Genomic DNA, 18,858 nt, shown 5'->3' on the forward strand with positions numbered 1-18,858 from the left:
ACTATCCATACTGCCTCCCCTTTCAAACTCCTCTATTCTATTTAAATCTTAACACTTATCTAAGTTTTCAATTTGAGGTTACCCTGGACCTTTCTCACATGCCTCTAATACCAATCATTTGCCAAGTCTAATGTACTATATCTCTATAAAATTATTCGCATCTTTTCCTTCTCACATTGCCATCACCATAATTGGGACTTTCATCACCTATATAGGAATTTTTATCAGTTTACTAATTAATTTCTCAACTTCCAGTCTCACCCCTCCCCATTCCATCTTTTTTACAACTGTAATCTTGCTCTACTATCTAAGTAAGATTCCTAAAACCCACATATAACCAAGCATTGCTTTCTTGTCCTATAATATTCAGTGGCCTCCTATTGACTCTAAAAGAAAATACAATTTCCTTAGCTTCACATTTCAAGCCTTCATATCCTGACTCCAATATACTTTGCCAGATTTATTTGCACATTTCTCCATTTCATGCACTCTGCATTCTATCTGAATTAGGCTATTTGCTGTTTCTGATACATGATAATTGATATCCTATCTTCATGTCTTTGTACAGGCTGACCCCCATTCCTATGCCCTCCCTCCTCATTTTTCTTTTTTAAATACTTAGATTTAAATAACTAGATTTAAGACTAGATTTATGTATCACTTTCTCCCTTTTGCCTCCTACTTTTTAGCACTCTCTCTCATCTTAAATTCCTTTTTATATATCAGTTTATTTGCATCTCCCAGGACAATATAAGGTCTTTCAGAAGAAGTTGTTTCTAGCTTCTTTCTTTGTATTCCTGGTATGTAGTTCAGTAGTTTGCACAATAAGGTGCCTAATAAGTATTTGTTGAATTGAAGTGCTGTATGAGCTGTGAACTTTTAAGGAAACAAAGGCTTTTAATGGATAGAAATGAAGGGAGAGTAGATTACAGACATAGGAGATGGCCCGTGTACAATAATAATATATCAAATCAAGACCTAACTGTCAAGTCAGAAGAATCACTGGTAAAGAAGCTTAACTGAAATGCAAAAGTTATAACATGAAATAAGATTGGAGCGGTAGATCAACAACATATTTTGAAGGATTTTAAATGTCCAGCCAAAGAATTTGCATTTTATCATTTTGACAATAGGCAGCTGAGGAAAGTGGGCAAAGTTTTTGGTTTTTTTGTTTGTTTGTTTGTTTGTTTGTTTTTTGGTTTTTTGTTTTTGTTTGTTTTTTAACATGGATGTTCTTATGGACTACAAAGATTATAGGAATCTATGAAAAAAGAAGGATTAGAGAATCTCAAAATATCTCTTTTTTCCCATCTGTACAACAGACCTGATCTCTTTTCTTCTCTTGGAAACAAACTCAAGTACTTTTTATTATCATGGTATTTCTATCTAGATAGAATTTAAAAATGTCATGGACAATGATCTTTAGCCACCTGAGATGGTGTATAGTAGTAGAATGAACCCTAGATTTCACTCTGACAACTTGAATTTTAATTCCAGCTCTGTTGCTTAGTAGCTATGTGGCCTTGGTCAATGTACTTAGTCTCTATAATCCTTAGTTTCCTTATCAGCAAAATAAAGGGATCAAGCTGGATGGTCTCTAAGATCTCTCTACCTTTTAAATTCTTTGATTTTACATAAAACTCCAATCCTAGTTTAGAACCTTGATTATTTTTAAAGATATAGGAGGGACACTGAGAAGTCAGGATCATCATCCACTTAAATAATTCTCATTATTGTTTCAAATCTACTAACTAGTATTCATTTAGAATTGCTACCTTTCCAGGAAAAACTCATTTTTCTTGAAGTCTCACTCCCAGAAGACATCACCTCTGGCAGCCACTTCTCAACTTATTCATAGACAAGGAATTTTTAATATAACCGGTTCCAAAACCAAATGACTATCATTGGACAGAGGAATGCCATTCTGGCTATTCTTTCCAAACACTCTCTCTGTTTTTCTGTTTATTCTCTTTGCCTGTCACATAGGTGCTTAGGAATTCCTCTGTTATATGTAGGGTGCCAACTGGATGTTTTTGAAACTATATCATCAGTATACAAACTTTTTTATTGATATGAAAGAGAGGGCCAAAGAGCCTCTGAATTTGACTGTAGACAGTGGCCAACTCATCCATTTTTTGTCTTTAGACAGCACTGTTTTTTACCATTACTTATGAGGTAGAAATCCAAGAAGACAAGAGAGTCACCATGAGGAAATGGATATCTGTTATGGGAACCACCTGCTAGTGGCTGCTGGGGATCTAATTCTGACCAGCAAAATAGATTCCTTCATGTCAGAAAATGGTGATGTTATAAGGAGACTGAGAGGAAGTTTCATTCTCTGACCTCTCTTCTCTTTCCTCTTGCCTCCAATTTGTTTCATTCTCAATTCACAAGCAACATCTGCATCAGTAAAAGCTGATTTTCATTTCCCTCAAGTGTGTTATAATTTACAGCGGTGGGGGCTTTCGGAGAATTGACTTGCTTCTTCACACTTAGGCATGGTCCTTAACAGGCATCAAATACCAAGACTAAGAGACATGGCAAAGTTCCAGTTTTTAGGAGACTTGGGGACCAAATCAAGAGATCACAGAATGGATTTTAGGTATTATCTAATTTAAATCCCTAATCTTACATGTGAAAAACTAAGGACTATCAGGAGTTGGGCAACAGTACAGAAAAGGACTTTGGTTAGAGAACAGTTCCAATTTCAGGACCAGTTACCAGACTAAGTCCAAACTAAGTCACAAAGAACATGTCAAAACTAATTGATTAATCAATCAGAATTTATTAAATGTCATCTATGTATAAGTTACAGTATTACAGTTTGAGGATACAAAGCTTGAAACAGTTCCCACTCTCAATTAGCAATTGTTACAGGGTAAAAGGTCAGAATTTGACTGGTAAAACAGCTGACTAAATGCTGTGGGATCTTTATATTTTCTCTTTCCAATAGGATGAGTGGTCAAAAGGCCTGGGAGAAAGCTATGGCTATTGTCAGGACTTAACTGGCCCTAGCTGGAATGTTGAGGGCCAGGAAGGAAGCCAGATGACTTACCACAGTAAGAACAGAAATATTTTTTACAGTAAAAACATTTATTCCTGCTTCAGTTTAAGCAACCCCCCCCAAAAAAAAATTCAACAGACAAATAGACAAATCATGAGATGGTGGGGTACTGTCCTTTCAAAGTTTGCTCCCACTTTACCAAAGGGTTATCCTTTAAATTCCAGTGGAATGTAAACTCTTTGAGAATTAAGATGTTTTATTCTTATATTTGAATTCCTAACGCCCACAACAATACTTTCCACTAGATAAGTATATACTAAGTAAATGTTTCTTGAGTTAAATTAAATAATTTTCTCTTAGTATCTTTAAAATAGGATAAGATTTCTAAATGGTTAATCTAGGAATAACTTTTCAGGATCCCAAGTGTTCTGTAAGGTGAAATGTGTTTATACACAAAATAATTGTGCATATAGACATGTATGAAAGAATTGCTTAAGATATATTTCTTCACCCTATAGCAAAAGGAAACAACCAAAAAAGGGAGAACTTTGTGAATGTTTCTCTGAATTGTCTTATCAATCAAAAGATTCATATTGGAACAAAGCTTTCTATTTGAAAGAAGCTAGAGGCCATCTAATTCAACTTTCTCATTTTGCACATGATCCCAAGATGTTAGATGCTTTGTTCATGATCAAATAATAGGTGACAGAGCCAAGATTTGAACCTGGGCCCTCTGATTCAAGATCCATCACAGTTATCATTTTTTTTCAAAATATATAAACTTCCATTTTTCCTTTAATATTTTATGGGTCCATGATTTCCTTGATTCAGAGATTATCTTCACTAGAGCAGATCACTATCTTTCAAAGCCTCCTTTGCAAATAGTTTTCATGGCTATTTACATGACTTGTTACAGTCACAAAAAATTTCACTTTTACAGGGTAAATATGGTGATGAGCCTGTCTACACTTAGTAGACCACTTAGGCCATCACCAGACTTGTACTGAAAGCCTCCCCAACTTAATCACAATTGCCAAAGGTAGAAATCCATTGACACAGCCATTGTCAGGCTGGAGAACAACTTAAGTGGAGGCATTTTCCATTCAAAGCTAAAAAGCACCCCCCCAGTAAAAATAAAAATAAAAATCTCCCTCTTCATATGAATAGGGAAACTGCTTCCCTGAATCCCACATTTATACAAACTGGGTAACATTTAAGTTATTGAAAATTTTTAACCACTTTAACCAAGCTGAGTGCCCAGGGCTACAAGTTTGGTGCATGGCATGAGCTGATCAAGATTTACTGGAGAGCTACTCCTGAAAGTTTCAAACAAAAACTATCAAATTTGATTAATTTTTTTTTTCTGGCGGTGAGATGGGGCAGGATAGAAGGCAAACCTGAAGGTTAAATAACTATGTGATTCACATAACATGTTATCTCTGAATGAAGTAGTTTCTGCACCTAAAGATAGATCAGGAAGCACCCAATACCACCTTAGTTTGAAGATAATAACTTTAATTTTAGTCCAGAATTACTTTTTTTTTCAAAACTCAACCTGACCTTTGACTTGTAAAGTTATTGACTTTCTCCATCTGACATAATGAAGGATAGCTCTGTGGCTCTTAGCTGAGTGGAGGATGAGATGCAGATAGTTCACAGTGACTGGCAACTGGATGGATGCTGGGAGCTTTAGTATCACAACACAACATTTTAGGTTTGTTCTTAATATAAGAACTTAGCCCAAACTTGGACTTTTACACAATCTCATGTTGTGTTGTACTTTGCAATTTTCCTAGGAATCAGTGTCAATTTGGTTTGTTGCACAACACACATGGCTTTCCCCTCTCCTTTTTTCCTCTATTTTTTGTCAAGTAAGCCTTGAAATTCTTCTTAAAAACACAAATTAAGGGGTAAAATTCCATTCACTGCTGTCTGAAGCAAACCAAAACACTGGAGCCAATATGAATACAATTAGCACTTTCATTTTTCGTTCAGCAGCCATCATGTATAAATGCCTTCCTTTCGGAGGTACATGAAGCAGCAGTAATGAGAGCTATGCTAAGAGATTGGATAATAGGAAGAATTCACTTGGAACCAGCTGGATCCAGCTCTTCACAGTCAATATGCACCAGCTCCCAATCCCTAGACACTCTGTGCTTCAAAGTTCTATTCCCTAAAGGCCTTCCCTTCATTTTGGTTCTAACCACTTTCCCAGGGTCATAGAATAATAAAATCCTAAAATGGGAAGGCATTTTAGAAGGGATTTTAATGATCAGTTTGGACTAAATAATGTCAGCCAATCCCCTGCCCATAATCATGAGGCAGAATGGTAGCATGGGAAGACAAGGATTTGAAAAACCTGAATTCTAATCCCAACTCTACCACAAATTAGTTTTATAACTAATGTACTTCAGTTTTATCCTGTATAAAACATGGGGCCTAGATGAATCAACCCATCAACAAACATTTATTAATCACTTATTATAGACTATCCCCTATGCAGAGCACTAAACAATACGCAGAAAAACATATCAAAGTACCTGCCCTCAGCAATCTTATATTTTAATGAGGGAATCTCACGTATAAATCAAATACATAATATAAATGCAGAGGGGATAGAAAGGGGAAAATGTTAGTAGCCATGGGGACTAGAAAACAATTCCTAAAGGAGGTGGTACCTGGGCAAAGCTAATTCTGACATTCTGTGTGCTATGTTCTTAATTCCTTTCCAACTCTGAAATTCTATAGCTCTATGGTCTAAGACTTCTTTAAGCTCTGACATTCTTTGGTGTCTTCCTGTTCTGACATTATTTGCTTCTGTGACCCTCTTTACAAGAAGCCCTGTCAGCAAATCATATGCCCACCCTCTGTTCTTTTATTCTATTTCCTACTTATCAACTAAATCCCCCCAGATCTGAATGCTATTTTGAGCATCAATCCCAGAAAGTTGGCACATGCTCTACACTTTTATTTTGGCGTTTTCCTTGTGTTCAATTCTTAAAGGCAAACAGGACAAATGGAAGTAAGTAGATTTGAAAAGGGAAAAACTTACAAATGTAGTCTTGCATCAGATGAACAGAGCTACCTCCTCTGTCCTCTAAAGCCTTCCAATTCTTGCCTTCAGCTTGTTATCCCAGAGGGATTGTCACTCTACTCATTCATTTTAATAGACTGTGGTCATCCTTTCATTTAAGGAGACAGAGCTTTGGTCTCTACTATTACCTGGTAAGAATTTCTCTTTCTTGAGATATCAGAAGAAGAGACATTTTAAATAAAAAGCTCAGATGTTCTGTTACTATAGAGGCATTTGCCCATTTGAGACATTAGATAAATGTAAACAGAAATGGCACAAATCAATTTTCAAATACCCAGCAGATCCTGCAATGGGAATATTCTGACTTTACTAGGCTCTAATATGTTTCAACTTTCAGCATCACAGAGGACTCTATGATAGGTGTGAAATGTTCCCCAACCTCCCTATATTAATAGCAGAGAGGAAAATTTCACCTTTAAAGAGTGCAATAAGGAATTTTCATGGTGGTTTTATCCCTGGGATGGGAAGACACTGCTATCCTTGTCACCAAAATATTATATACAGGACTCTTGAACCATGGGGGCAGGCTAACAACAGCTGCTGCCAATAATCCTAATGAGAACACTGACCTCCTTCCTACTCTAGGGCTGCCTGCAGGTAGCAGGAAAAATACATACACATCTTTGACCACTGCTTATTATAGGTTGGCACATTATCCTTTACTTGCAGATTTCATTATCAGAGGAAAAAAGAAAAATACAATGTTAGGGAAAACTTCTTTGTGGCAGATCAGTTCAGGTCCAAGGTTTCTGGGTGAGTTTTTTCTTTGGTGTTCCCTTATCATATTTGTTTATATATTTCTTGAGCACTCTTTTGTGCTAATCTGTGCTATGAATTACCTGGAGTTTGGGGCATAGAGAACACTGAAGGATATGGGTGATGATAATTCTGCTCCATAAAGTCAATTCTATCTGCATTTTGAAAACACCTTGTAAGTCCTTCTCTGTGATCTCAGGCATATTTCCTGTACAAAGACTGAGGGACCAGGGTGAGGTGTTCTCTTGGTCATGACATATTTCAAGAGCACCTGGGAATTTCTATATGGAACACGTGATATAGATCAGAAGCTTGTTCTTTAAGGTTACTGAAATGTTTTCTTACTTTTTTTCCCCAGTGAATATTGATTGCACATGTTAGGGAGCTCGAGAATGTTTGGAAGTAAGCCCACCTTAACACCCAGACAGTCATCATCTTCATTTCTTTAAAAAAAAATTAAAAAGACGTCATCTCATTGGGAAGTAGTACAAATAGACTTCTGATGAAAACTATATCCTTTTTTTTTCTCTGTTATGTAACAGTAGCCCTCAGAACTATTGGAAGCATCAACCAAATTCAAATTCTGACCATGTGTTGTTTCTGTTTTCTGTTTGTTATTTTGCTTTTATTTTCTCAGCTTAGAGCCCATGCAGTGGACATGAATGGAAACAAGGTGGAGAATCCTATTGATCTCTACATCTATGTGATTGATATGAATGACAACAGGCCAGAATTTATAAACCAAGTCTACAATGGATCTGTGGATGAGGGTTCCAAACCAGGTAGAGTACTGTGCCATACCTTTGGAGTTTTAGTAAAAACAATGTCCAACAATGGGCCACTTCTGATTTTCCCTGCCAGTAGTCCCACAATGCATCTTACATATAAAAAATAGAGTCCTCATCTCTGCCTGAAACTCAACCTGACCTCCTATGAATACAATGATAGTGTGGCATTTTCAAGGAGCAGTTGATAAATTCACTTCCTCCTTTGCCTCATTTTTTGAAAGCTTTGTTGGGACATCACATTTGCCCCAACAGTTTATTAGCTCTCTGACTTCTTCAAAGCAGAAATTTCTTCTAACAACGTCAATCACAACCCGTGCCTGAAATAACAATCCATTATATGTTCAATGATTTTAAAAAAGAGTTGCATCATATCTTGAGCCCCTAAGTGAAGTTTATTGAAGTCTACCTAAATAATTGACCCAAAAAATCTAGAAATAGAATAGAAGTTAGTTCAGGATAAAATTCTGGATTTGTAGTCAGAATATCTGAGTTTGAATCTTACCTCAGACCCTTACTGTCACATGACCTCTCCCAGCCTCAGTTTCCTCATCTGTAAAATGGGGACAACAATAATATCTATTTCCAAGGGTTGTTGGGAAAATCAAATCAGACAAGATATATGGAGTGCTTTGCAAACCATAAAATGCTATATAAATGATATCACTGGTTATGATAAGAACTAGTTATAAAATCCAAGGTAAGTTTGGTGTGGAGAAAGGAAAACAATTGAAGTATTCTTAATAGTTAGCAAATAGCACTATGCTTGGATTTAGTCCAAATTTTAGACTATCAGAGCCAGAGGAAACCTTAAAGATCATTTAATTCAGAGGTTCTTAACCTAGAGTTCATGAATTTGCCTTTATTAAAAATATTTGATGACTAGTTCAATATAACAATCCTGTGTATTTTAGTTTTATCCTTTATAAACATTCTTCTGAGAAGGGCTCCATAGGCTTCTTTGCCAGACTATAAAAGATGTTTATGACACAAAAAAGGATAAAATCCCTGGTCTGGTCCAGAGAACTTTTTTCACAGAATCAGAGATTCTCCAAATATTAAATTTGGGAAGGACCCTCTGAAGCTATCTAATCCAACCAACATCAAAATAGAATTCCCATTATAACATCCCCCAGCCAATGTCCGTTTAGACCTCTGGTGAAAGGGAAGCCATTGCCTGTTTAAGGCTACCCATGCCATTTTACAGATAGAAAATAAAACCATCTAGGGGAAGAGGCTTGCTTAAAGTGAATAAGCAAAAACTGTGGAAATGTGAGTTTCAGTGATAATAGAAGCCTGGCAGGCAAACAAAAAAAGTAAAATGTGTAACAGTCAGTATCAGCTAGGCAGAACCATAGTGTGCAGAGAGCACTAAATCTATGGTTGGGAAAAATCATCTTCACAAGTTCAAATCTGACCTCAGACACTTAACTAACAGTGTGACCCCGGGCAAGTCACTGTCTTGCCTCATTTTTTTCATCTGTAAAACGGCCTGGAGAAGAAAAGGGCAAATCACTCCAGGATCTTTGCTAAGTGAAGTCCAAATGGAGTCATGAAAAGTAGGACACAACTATAAAAAAGATTGAACAAAAGTAATCTGTGTACAATAGATCCTAACCAGAGATTACTAAAAAACTATTTAGAGATTAAGGGAAATGCTTTTAGGAAGCTGGGTAATAGTACTATTAAAATATATCAGTCCTGTGATCCTTCTTGTTATCCACTTACTTTCAGAGGAGATTTTTCTCGCGTTGCTTTGCCTGATGGAGGGGTTAACTGGTGACTGGCTTTAGGTTGGTGTCAGCAACCATTCATCATTACTTTCTCACTGCCTGAGGTAGTTGTCATAGAATGGTCTCCAAGGGCTGCTATTTTCAACAAGGTGAATTGCATTCTTTACTGATTGTCTTTCAGGATTGCACGACCCTAGCACAGAAAAGGACAAAATGTAACATGATTTCTCCTAGAACCTTCTTCTTACCTCTCCTTTGGAGAAAGAAAAATATAGGAGAGGGCTGGCAAGGTAGAAACGGGGAGGCTGACTGATCCTTTCTGACAGTCATCTCCTTTAAGGAGTCCTTTGGCAGGGGTGGTTGCACGAACACAGCAGCCAGCAGTGACTCTAGTGTGGCAGTAAGTAGTGATGCAGGCAGAGCCAGCAGTGAGGTTTGAAAGTACTTGTGTTTTGGGTGTTGTTTCCATAACAAATCTAATTTCCCACATCTTCTAAAACCAATCGATATGGAAAGTCTTCCCAAATGTTTAACTAGCTTTTCTCATTAGGATAACAAAAGCAGCAAATTGCAGCATCTCCTCAACAAAAATCCAGATAAGCCTTTAAGCTGGAAAATCAGCATCGGGTCTCCTCCTCAAGAGTACAGAATGTACAAGAAGGAGGGGTGCTTTGGGGCTTAGCCCTGAATGCTTTCTGCCTTGGAAGCAGGTTAAATGTAGGGCATGTTTCCTATACCAAAAACATCACATTTCCCATGGCCTTGTGATTGTTGCCCTTCTTTTCCCACACCATCACTTTTCTCTTAAAGGCCTATATTTACATTAACATGCCAATTCTTTGCCTTTCAACTCCTCCTTCCCCAAGGAACATGGAAATCTGTATTTCTGATATTAGTCCTCCACGAGTAATTATAAGGCTGTGTCCTTTAAAATATTGTCGTGAAGTTAAACCATGTTTCTGTTTAACCTACTCTTACCATCCCAGGCCAAGCTTTATTCAGGGAAAATAAAGTCACAATTGAGAATGGAATCCAATTACCTAAGCAGGAGACTCCCCAAAACTAGAAATACTTTTACTATTTCAATTTCTTCTTTTACATCAGAAAATTATAGTAATAGAAGGGTGCTATGCTGAGTCTTTGTGAATTGAGGGAAAGCTGCAGCCAGAATTAATCATTATTCCTTAGATTGATGGGCTAATGAAGGGTTTAAGACATATTCTTTCAGAAAACAAATGGAAATATATATTAAATATTGATTCAGCAAGACAAGTCTTTTTTTCCAAAAAATGTAATATAATTAAAGGAGTTAAACCTATCCACACAACACATATTAGCTTCGTACCCCAAGTTCACCCCAAGGTTTCCCCTTAGCCCAGACTCCAATAGAGGTTTTCCCAAATCTTTTTTTATTTTCCTCCATTGAAATCTTTTCTTTCCTTCTTTAATAAAAACCTTTTTTTCAGTTGAGATAAAGGAATGACAGTTGTTCAGGGCTGCTCATTCTCAGTACTAGAAACCCAAACTCAAAGTACATGTTAGATTATTAGTGCCATATTTGTCACGGACAGTTCACCTTCAACTGAATGTTTGCCCTAGTGAAGGTGCCCTTGGTAATCACTACCTAAAGAAAGACCCTGGAGACTGATTAATTATACATGTGACCAGACCCTTAAAATCAGCAGGAGATTATTACCTCTGAAGCAAAGAAAATTGCTGCCCTTAGATAGTCTAAATTAATTACATGGAACCATGAGTAGGTAAAATGGGACAGTGGATTAGATCTGGAATCAAAGGCACACAAGATTCAAATCCTACGTCTGCTATTTACTACCTAAGTGATTGGAAAAGTTTTTCTTTTTTTTTTTTTAAATTTTACTTCTTTAAATGAAGTGTTGAACTAATGACCTCTAAGACCACTTCAAATTCTAAATCTGTGATCCTATAATGCTACTGTGTTTAGGACATGCTAGATCTTACCACTTTCTTCACTGTTGAGAATTAATGTTGTCATTATTCAGTCTGACTCTCTGGGACTCTATTTGGGGTTTTCTTGATAAAGATACAGAAATGGTTCACTGTTTCCTTCTTTAGATTTTACAAATGAGGAAACTGAGGCAAACCAGATTAAGTGACTTGATCAGAGTCACACAGTTAAAAAGTGGTCTGAGGTCAGATTTTGAACTCAGAAAGATAAGTCTTCCTGACTCCAGGCCCAGTGCTCTGTGCACTATGTAGCTGCATTTGGCTATACATATATGTGTGTGTATGTATGTATGTATAATGTGTGTATATAATGCATATTATATATAATGTATAATATATAATGCATATTTTATATATATATATATATACACACAACAAAGTACATTATATATACATATATACACACCTACATATATACATATCTAGTCATTTGTGTATGTGTATAGTATGTACCTAGTTATTTGTATATTCTCTCTTACTTTGGACTATGAGCTTCTTGAAGTTAGACACTGTTTTTGTCTATCTTCATACCCATAGTTTTAATAAAGTGCCTGACACATAATAGGCATTTAAATTCTTGATGACAATTTGACTATAAACTCCTTGATATAGATTCTGTTACAAATCTTCTCCTCACTTTGTCTATGCTCTGTACATAATAGACTCTCAATATACAAGTGAATGAATGACTTAATGAAAGGAAAAAAAATCTGTTGTTCTTTCCCATGTGCAAAGCATTGTGCTTAATCATGGGAATACAAAGAGGAAAAGAAAGACTGTCCATCTTTCTCTCCATCTCTCTCTCTCTCTCTCTGTCTCTCTCTGTCTCTCTCTCTCTCTCTCTCTCTCTCTCTCTCTCTCTCTCTCTCTCTCTCTCTGTCTGTCTCTCTCTGTCTCTCTCTCTCTCTGTCTCTCTCTCTCTCTCTCTCTCTCTCTCTCTCTCTCTCTCTCTCTCTCTCACACACACACACACACACACACACACACACACACACCATTTTATAAATCCCCATTAGAGATAGCTCTGTCAGTTCAGAAGAACAGATCCTTAAGTTATCATCATGTGGGATTTGAGGAGACCTTCAGTTGAAAACCTGTCCTGGGAAATAGACATCCCTCACTGAAATATATTGTTTTGTGGATTTTGCTTTTTGTCTTTTTTTTTTCCTATAGAGCAAAAGCTTTTCTTTTTCTCTTGGTTTGGTTGCTGGCTTTCCAGTCTAATGTGCTCCTGTTAGAGAGTGTATCTTAAAAGAATATATTTTATTCCCCGTGAATTATGTTCTGCTTCTTTGAACTTGGCCTCTCCATGAACGGAGCTAAATTTGAAAAGATGCAGCTATACTCCAGTGCTGGGACTCCCCATGCTCCCAGACAGCCTTAATCAGCAAAGTTCTTTGCTGCTATTGTTTTTGTTTGTTCTTGGACCATGATATCAGGAAAATATCTTGACTTGCAAGTGAATTGGTTTTAAGTGAGGGAGGGCTATGCAGTCATCAATCTCACTTTTTCCTTAGGAATCATCTTAGTCCAGTGGCAAGATATAGATCAGGATGACTAGAGATGGACTTAGATACAGTAAGGTCAAGATACCTTGACTTTGTTAAACTAAGATTTTTCCCAGGTCTCATTTTGTCTGAGACAATGCCAATTTAGTGATGTAATCTAGGTTTAAAAGAAAGCAAACTACTAAAAAAAATCCGGTCTAGAAGAGGAAGACTTCAGGAATTTTGGCCAAAACAGAAATAATTGCTACTTATACTCACTCTGAACCATCAGAAGCCAAAAGAATGACTCTTTGGAGTTTTTCTTAGCAAAGATCTAGAGCAGTTTGACATTTCCTTCTCTAGCTCATTTTAGAAAGGTAGAAACTGAGGCAAGCAGAGTTAAGTGGCTTGCCTAGGGTCACATAGTTAATAAATATCTGAGGCTGAATTTGAATTCAGGCCCTCCTAACTCCAGAATCAATGCTTTATTACACTACCCCACTACCAACATATGTATATATGTCTATATGTGTATACATAGAAATGGATACACACATGCATGTATAAAGTCATGTAGATAGTGCTGTAAGACTTCAGAATAAAGGAGAAATCAATGAGAGATGAAGTAACTGGGGGAAAAGACTGAGTGGAAGAGATGGGACTTCACCTTGTCATTGATAAAGGAGTAGGATTTAGATAAGTTATGAGGAGAAATCAAAGCATTCTGTCTACCATGAATTAGAACAATCTCCTGAAGATCTATGGAAACTCAGGCCCATTGATCTAAACAGCACCTGAACATTGAACAAAGGTGTTTCCTTGTCTTATCCTACCTGAACATAACCATCCCTCACCTACTCCCACTGACTTCACCAAATACTGACCTGCTACATTACCTTCAAGTCCATACATAGTAATTCTCAGAGCCTGGAAAACAGCTCTGAAGTAACTTTTAAATAAATGACTCACCCTTCTGGACCCACTCTGATTTCATTTAATTCTCAATAGTATTCTCTGGCTAAGGATCAGAATTGTCATTACTTCCATACAATAAAAGGAAACACAGGACAATCTCTTGCAATCATGGATGAGTCTCCCAAAGGGGGATGGAGAGGACTATCCTTATTGATACTTTTAAAGTGAAAAATGTTATAATTAAAATTCACTGCTTTTTCTAACCCTGCATAAATGTATTAGTGCCTATATTATGAATTTTGGAATTAATGTTATTTTAAAAAATTAAATAGCTAGGAGGTGAAATCTACATGCTAGAAATGAAGTTAAAGAAACCTTCATCTATATAATACAGAGCTTTTTTCCTAAGTAGATTATTCTATTAGTATGGCCTGTATATTTATTTTTTATTTCTATGCCAGCACAGATCCCCTTGAGAGATTAATACCATGGACTAATGCACAGATGGGGCCAGATACTTGAAAGTCATCTAAATATTAAGAATTTAAATCTTTAGCCTCAGTGATTTGAGCAGAAAGCCAATTATGGGGCTGAATTAGTTTTCAAATTAAATTGCAATTTAAGGCTTGTGAAATTAATCCTTTAAGGCACATAGTAGCATTTGTACATGAATTCATAGGAAGAACTGAGTCTTAGATTTCTCTGTTCCCTTTTCCCCCTTTACCTGTTAACACAATTAATAAAGAGATGCTTAGCATCATGTACTGGAAGCAACATTCCCAGCTAAGTGACGGAGGGAGTGCTGACAGGGGACAAAAATCTGAAGCAGGGGAGAAAATGAAATGACAGGATTTTCCACTTCATAGGTTGGCAGACATACTATTTTTCTTCAGGGGGAAAGAACGGCTTAAGGTGAAGGCCTAGAGAATGTGCTTCCTTTCAGGTGTGAAGTTTTCCAGGCCCAGAGGGCAATGTGTGCTGTACTTTACTGTCTACTTCTGTGGAATTCAGAGCTGGAAGGAACCTTAATGATTTCCAAGTCCAACCTTCTCATCTTACAGATAAGCAAAGTGAGAATCAGAGATGCCAAGTGACTTACCCATAATCAATTCAACTCAATATACATTGATAAAAATTTATTTCTAATCTTTTTGGTTTTGTATTCATATACCTATATGTGCAAGTGTTATGTTCCCATCAGAATGGAAGCTCCTTAAGGGCAGAGCCAGTTTCACTTTTACTTTTGCATCCCTAAGCACTTAGTACTTGCATCTGACTCACTGTACAGTCTTTTTCTTCTATGCATATTAACTAATTTTTAACTCTTTTATTTTACATTGTTCCTTGCACATATTTGCACTGAATAGTTGTTCATTGAGTTGGATTTGATGAATAAACCATTAACAATCTATAATATATTTGAAATCAGACTTCATTGGGCTACTGACATTATCAAAATTAAGTGACTCTCCAGACCTTGCTTTTGTTCCTTGAACTTTGATAATAAATGTCTTCCTGCCCACCACCACAATTGACACTAATAGATGTGGAGCAGTGGACACTAATAGACAGAGGGGGCAGAAATTCTTGGTTATTCTGGTTTATAAACTAGATAGATAGATAGATAAAGGTAGATTATATGGAAGGAAAGAAAAAGGGAGAGAGGAGAAAAGAAAGGAGGAAGGAACGGAAGGAGGGAGGGAGGGAGGATGTTAGGATGGTAAGGTATTTGTTTAAGAGCGTACTATATTCTACTATATATATTATTTGGTAATATATATATATATATATATATACTATTCTACTATATATACTGATGCTATTTTAATATATTACTATATTCCAGTTATTATGATAAATTCTGGAGATGCAAATACAAATAAGGCAGCACCAAAACTGAAATTATTTAGGCTGTATGCATCATTTTGTTAATATTTGTATTTCCCATGGTCCAAGACATGCAGAAATTTCCAAATAGCCCAACTTTTTGACATGGTACAGGCAGCATAGCTGGATAATTTTTCCTACTAATTTTCATGTGAATTTCTGGCAACCCATTTAAACAGTCCACCTAAGATCTACATGAAAAATAGGGAGGAAAAAAAGATAATTAATCAGATGTTTTCTTGCCAAATTCCAAAAAAAGGTGGTTTATTTGGAAACCTCTGGGTATTTTTGGAATTAGGCAAATACATGATAAGAATAATAATACCCACAGCTTTTGTGTTAATGGCAATGAATATCCTTCATTCTCTGAATAGAAGACATCAATTCAGTTGCTCTCTAGGCATAAAATCAGAGCGTCTAAAAAACACATATTCTCCCCCTTTTCAATTAAAAATATTCTAAATAAAGAAAGCAATCAAAGAAAAAACAAGCTAACAATGACAACAGTTCTAATTCTTATTTGCCTTCACAGATATGCAGTTTGTTATGCACATTTTATCCTATTAAAATGTAGGTTGTGTGTGTGTGTTTGTGTGTGTGTGTGTGTGTGTGTGTGTGTGTTTCCATGAGAGAAAAGTGTTACATAATGATTTTCTATCCCATCTGGGTGTCCTGGTGAGAGACTAAGCTGACCAAACTCACTGAGTTTTAACAATGGTCCTTGGATTTAATGTCTGAAGGGCCCAGAGAGGTGTACCTTGTGCAACAGATTGTGTGTTTCTAACATCTTTTACATACCATCCGGGTACATCCCACGCAGTTTTCCTTTATAGAATACGTATGTGTGTCTCACCACTAGGTCTCAGCAAATAAATGAAAACAAATGTAAATAGCACCAAGAGCCTGAAAAAGAGGGAACAGATGTTGGGAAGAAAATGTATAATATCTGATGGAATACCTCCTGTGTCATTGGCACAGCCTTGTAAATCAGGAAAGTATGCCCAGAAAGAGGCCTGATGGTGCTTCTTTATCTGTCAAAATCTATGGGTCCGTGTTCTGTAATAAATTCTTCCAATTCATTGCCTGCAGAGTAATAAATTTAGCTCAGGATAGAACTCAGGATGCAACCTGTTGAACAGTCTGTTCCTTTGACTTCATGAAGAGCTCAACTTATTGTTTGAAAGGGTACCATGTCACTGGTTGTGTTACACATGGCTTCTGCCAAGAAGATGATGTCTTTGGCTTGATCCCTAGAATTCCGAAGCAGATGTTCAGGGAACTTTTCTGCCTGTCCCAAGAAAGAGGTTCATGGCTCTTAGAATTGGAAGGAATCTCAGAAATCATCTAAATCACATAGCTAGTTAAATAGTTGAGCTGAGAGAACACAATCAGCATGGATAGGCTTTTCCAACAGGCTTCAAGAAACAAACTACTCATCAACTCAGACATATATTTAATTAATCCAAGAAGAGACAATCTTACCTGGTAAAAATGGGGAAGGCTTCCTTTGTGCAGAGGTAGGAAGAATATGGGTGTGGAATATTGCATATACTGTCAGACTTGATTGATCTCTTGCTTTATTCTGCTGAACTGTTTTCTTTTTGTTGTATGATTACAAGGAAGGTCTCACTGATAAGGAGAGAGAGAGAGAAGGAAAATATTTAGAAATGATGGTGATGTTAAAATAGAAGATATTAATAAGATATTGTTAAAAGAAAAAATGGGGGAGGACCATAACAAGTAAAAAGGATATTGTGGTTATATTTGAAAAGAAAAGTTCCATTTTTGGATGAACCCCTTGGAAAGGTACTGTGACTATTTTGGAGGTACAGTGAGTCCCAGAGGAGATAGAGATTCACAGACATGAATGAGCTAGATCTGCTTTGCAGATCTCAAAAAATTACTTTTCCCTCCAAATCCATGCCTTATAATAATCCAGGTTCAGAACCAAGGTTTTAGTCTTGTTATCCTTGGCCACTTATTCTCAGTTCCCTCACATATCTAATCAACTGCCAAAACTTTTTTCTGTCCCCACAACATTTCTCACATCTGTCCCTTTCTCTCTACTTACATGAACTCCCTAGTTTAGGTCTTTTATCACCTCTCTTATATAGCTTCTTCCTATCTCAAGCCCCTCCTCATTACAATCCAAAAAGAATTTCCTTAAATGTATGTTTGTCCATGCCATTTTCCTACTAAATAAATGTCACTGGCTCTCTATTGACTCAAAAAGCAATCATGTTTCATCCTTTTTCAATTTACATTTTTGCTTTAGTTTTATTACATATATAATCATTAGTGCAGTAGCATATGTATATAATTTATAAATAAGTAAATATAGTTATTTCTATGTATTTGTGACATATGCTTAAATTTTTCAACTGACTAGGGTATATAGTAAAAATAAATAAACAAATTTGGAGATCACTATTCCATGCAGTATATCCTTTGATATAATTATCTGCTGCGATCCTTTGGACTTGAAGACCACAGTTTTGTCAAACTCTTCCTTTCTGTATGACTATCATGTTGGTTATGCAGTTAAAATGCTGTATTCAGTCTCACATTCTGATTAAATAAAAATATCAGATTTAAGAAATAGAAGTAACCTGAAGAGGCCAGACAGTCCAAATCTCTTATTTTAGATGTAACAAGCTTAAAATCCAAGTGGTCAGTCAAGCACCTGCACCAGACCACACCAGCAGAAAGTAATTAGGGTGATATTTAAATTTAGAACCTCAATGACCAATCAACAGACAAACCCAGCTTTGAACACTTGAGACATTAGGGAAGAATGATGTGACTTTGGACAAGCCTCTTGGACAGCATAAAAGAGATGAATCCAAATCTAACACCTTTTCCATTACAGCATGCTTCATCCATCCAAATTTCATTAATTCTTTCTCTCACCTAGAAATTGCTTTGTGAAAGAGAGAAGAGAGAGAGAGAGAGAGAGAGAGAGAGAGAGAGAGAGAGAGAGAGAGAGAGAGAGAGAGAGTGTGTTTAGTGTAGTTTTGTATTTATTTAGCTTGTTTCCTGTTGTCTTGATCCCCCAACCCTAGTAGAATGTAAGTGTTCGGGACTATATTTATTTATCTCTGAATCCCCAGTGTCTTTCACATTGTCTGGTACATAGTAGGTACAAATTTAATGCATGTGGAATTTAATCGAACCGGATCCTCCATACAATTGTCCATCCACTTTTGAAAAG

The 18,858-nt window shown here is 36.5% G+C and overlaps 1 protein-coding gene across 3 annotated transcripts in view; it reads left to right on the forward strand.

Moving 5' to 3' along the window:
* Positions 1-18,858, forward strand: part of CDH4 (cadherin 4) — a 1,236,924-nt gene that overhangs the window by 1,009,658 nt on the left and 208,408 nt on the right. For all 3 annotated transcript variants that reach the window (XM_074288750.1, XM_074288748.1, XM_074288749.1), the window contains one exon: positions 7,492-7,636. In XM_074288750.1, the coding sequence (XP_074144851.1) occupies positions 7,492-7,636 (145 nt within the window). The remainder of the gene's footprint in view (positions 1-7,491; positions 7,637-18,858) is intronic.

This window comes from Sminthopsis crassicaudata, chromosome 2 (genome assembly GCF_048593235.1).
Source record: "Sminthopsis crassicaudata isolate SCR6 chromosome 2, ASM4859323v1, whole genome shotgun sequence".
Classification (NCBI taxonomy): domain Eukaryota; kingdom Metazoa; phylum Chordata; class Mammalia; order Dasyuromorphia; family Dasyuridae; genus Sminthopsis; species Sminthopsis crassicaudata.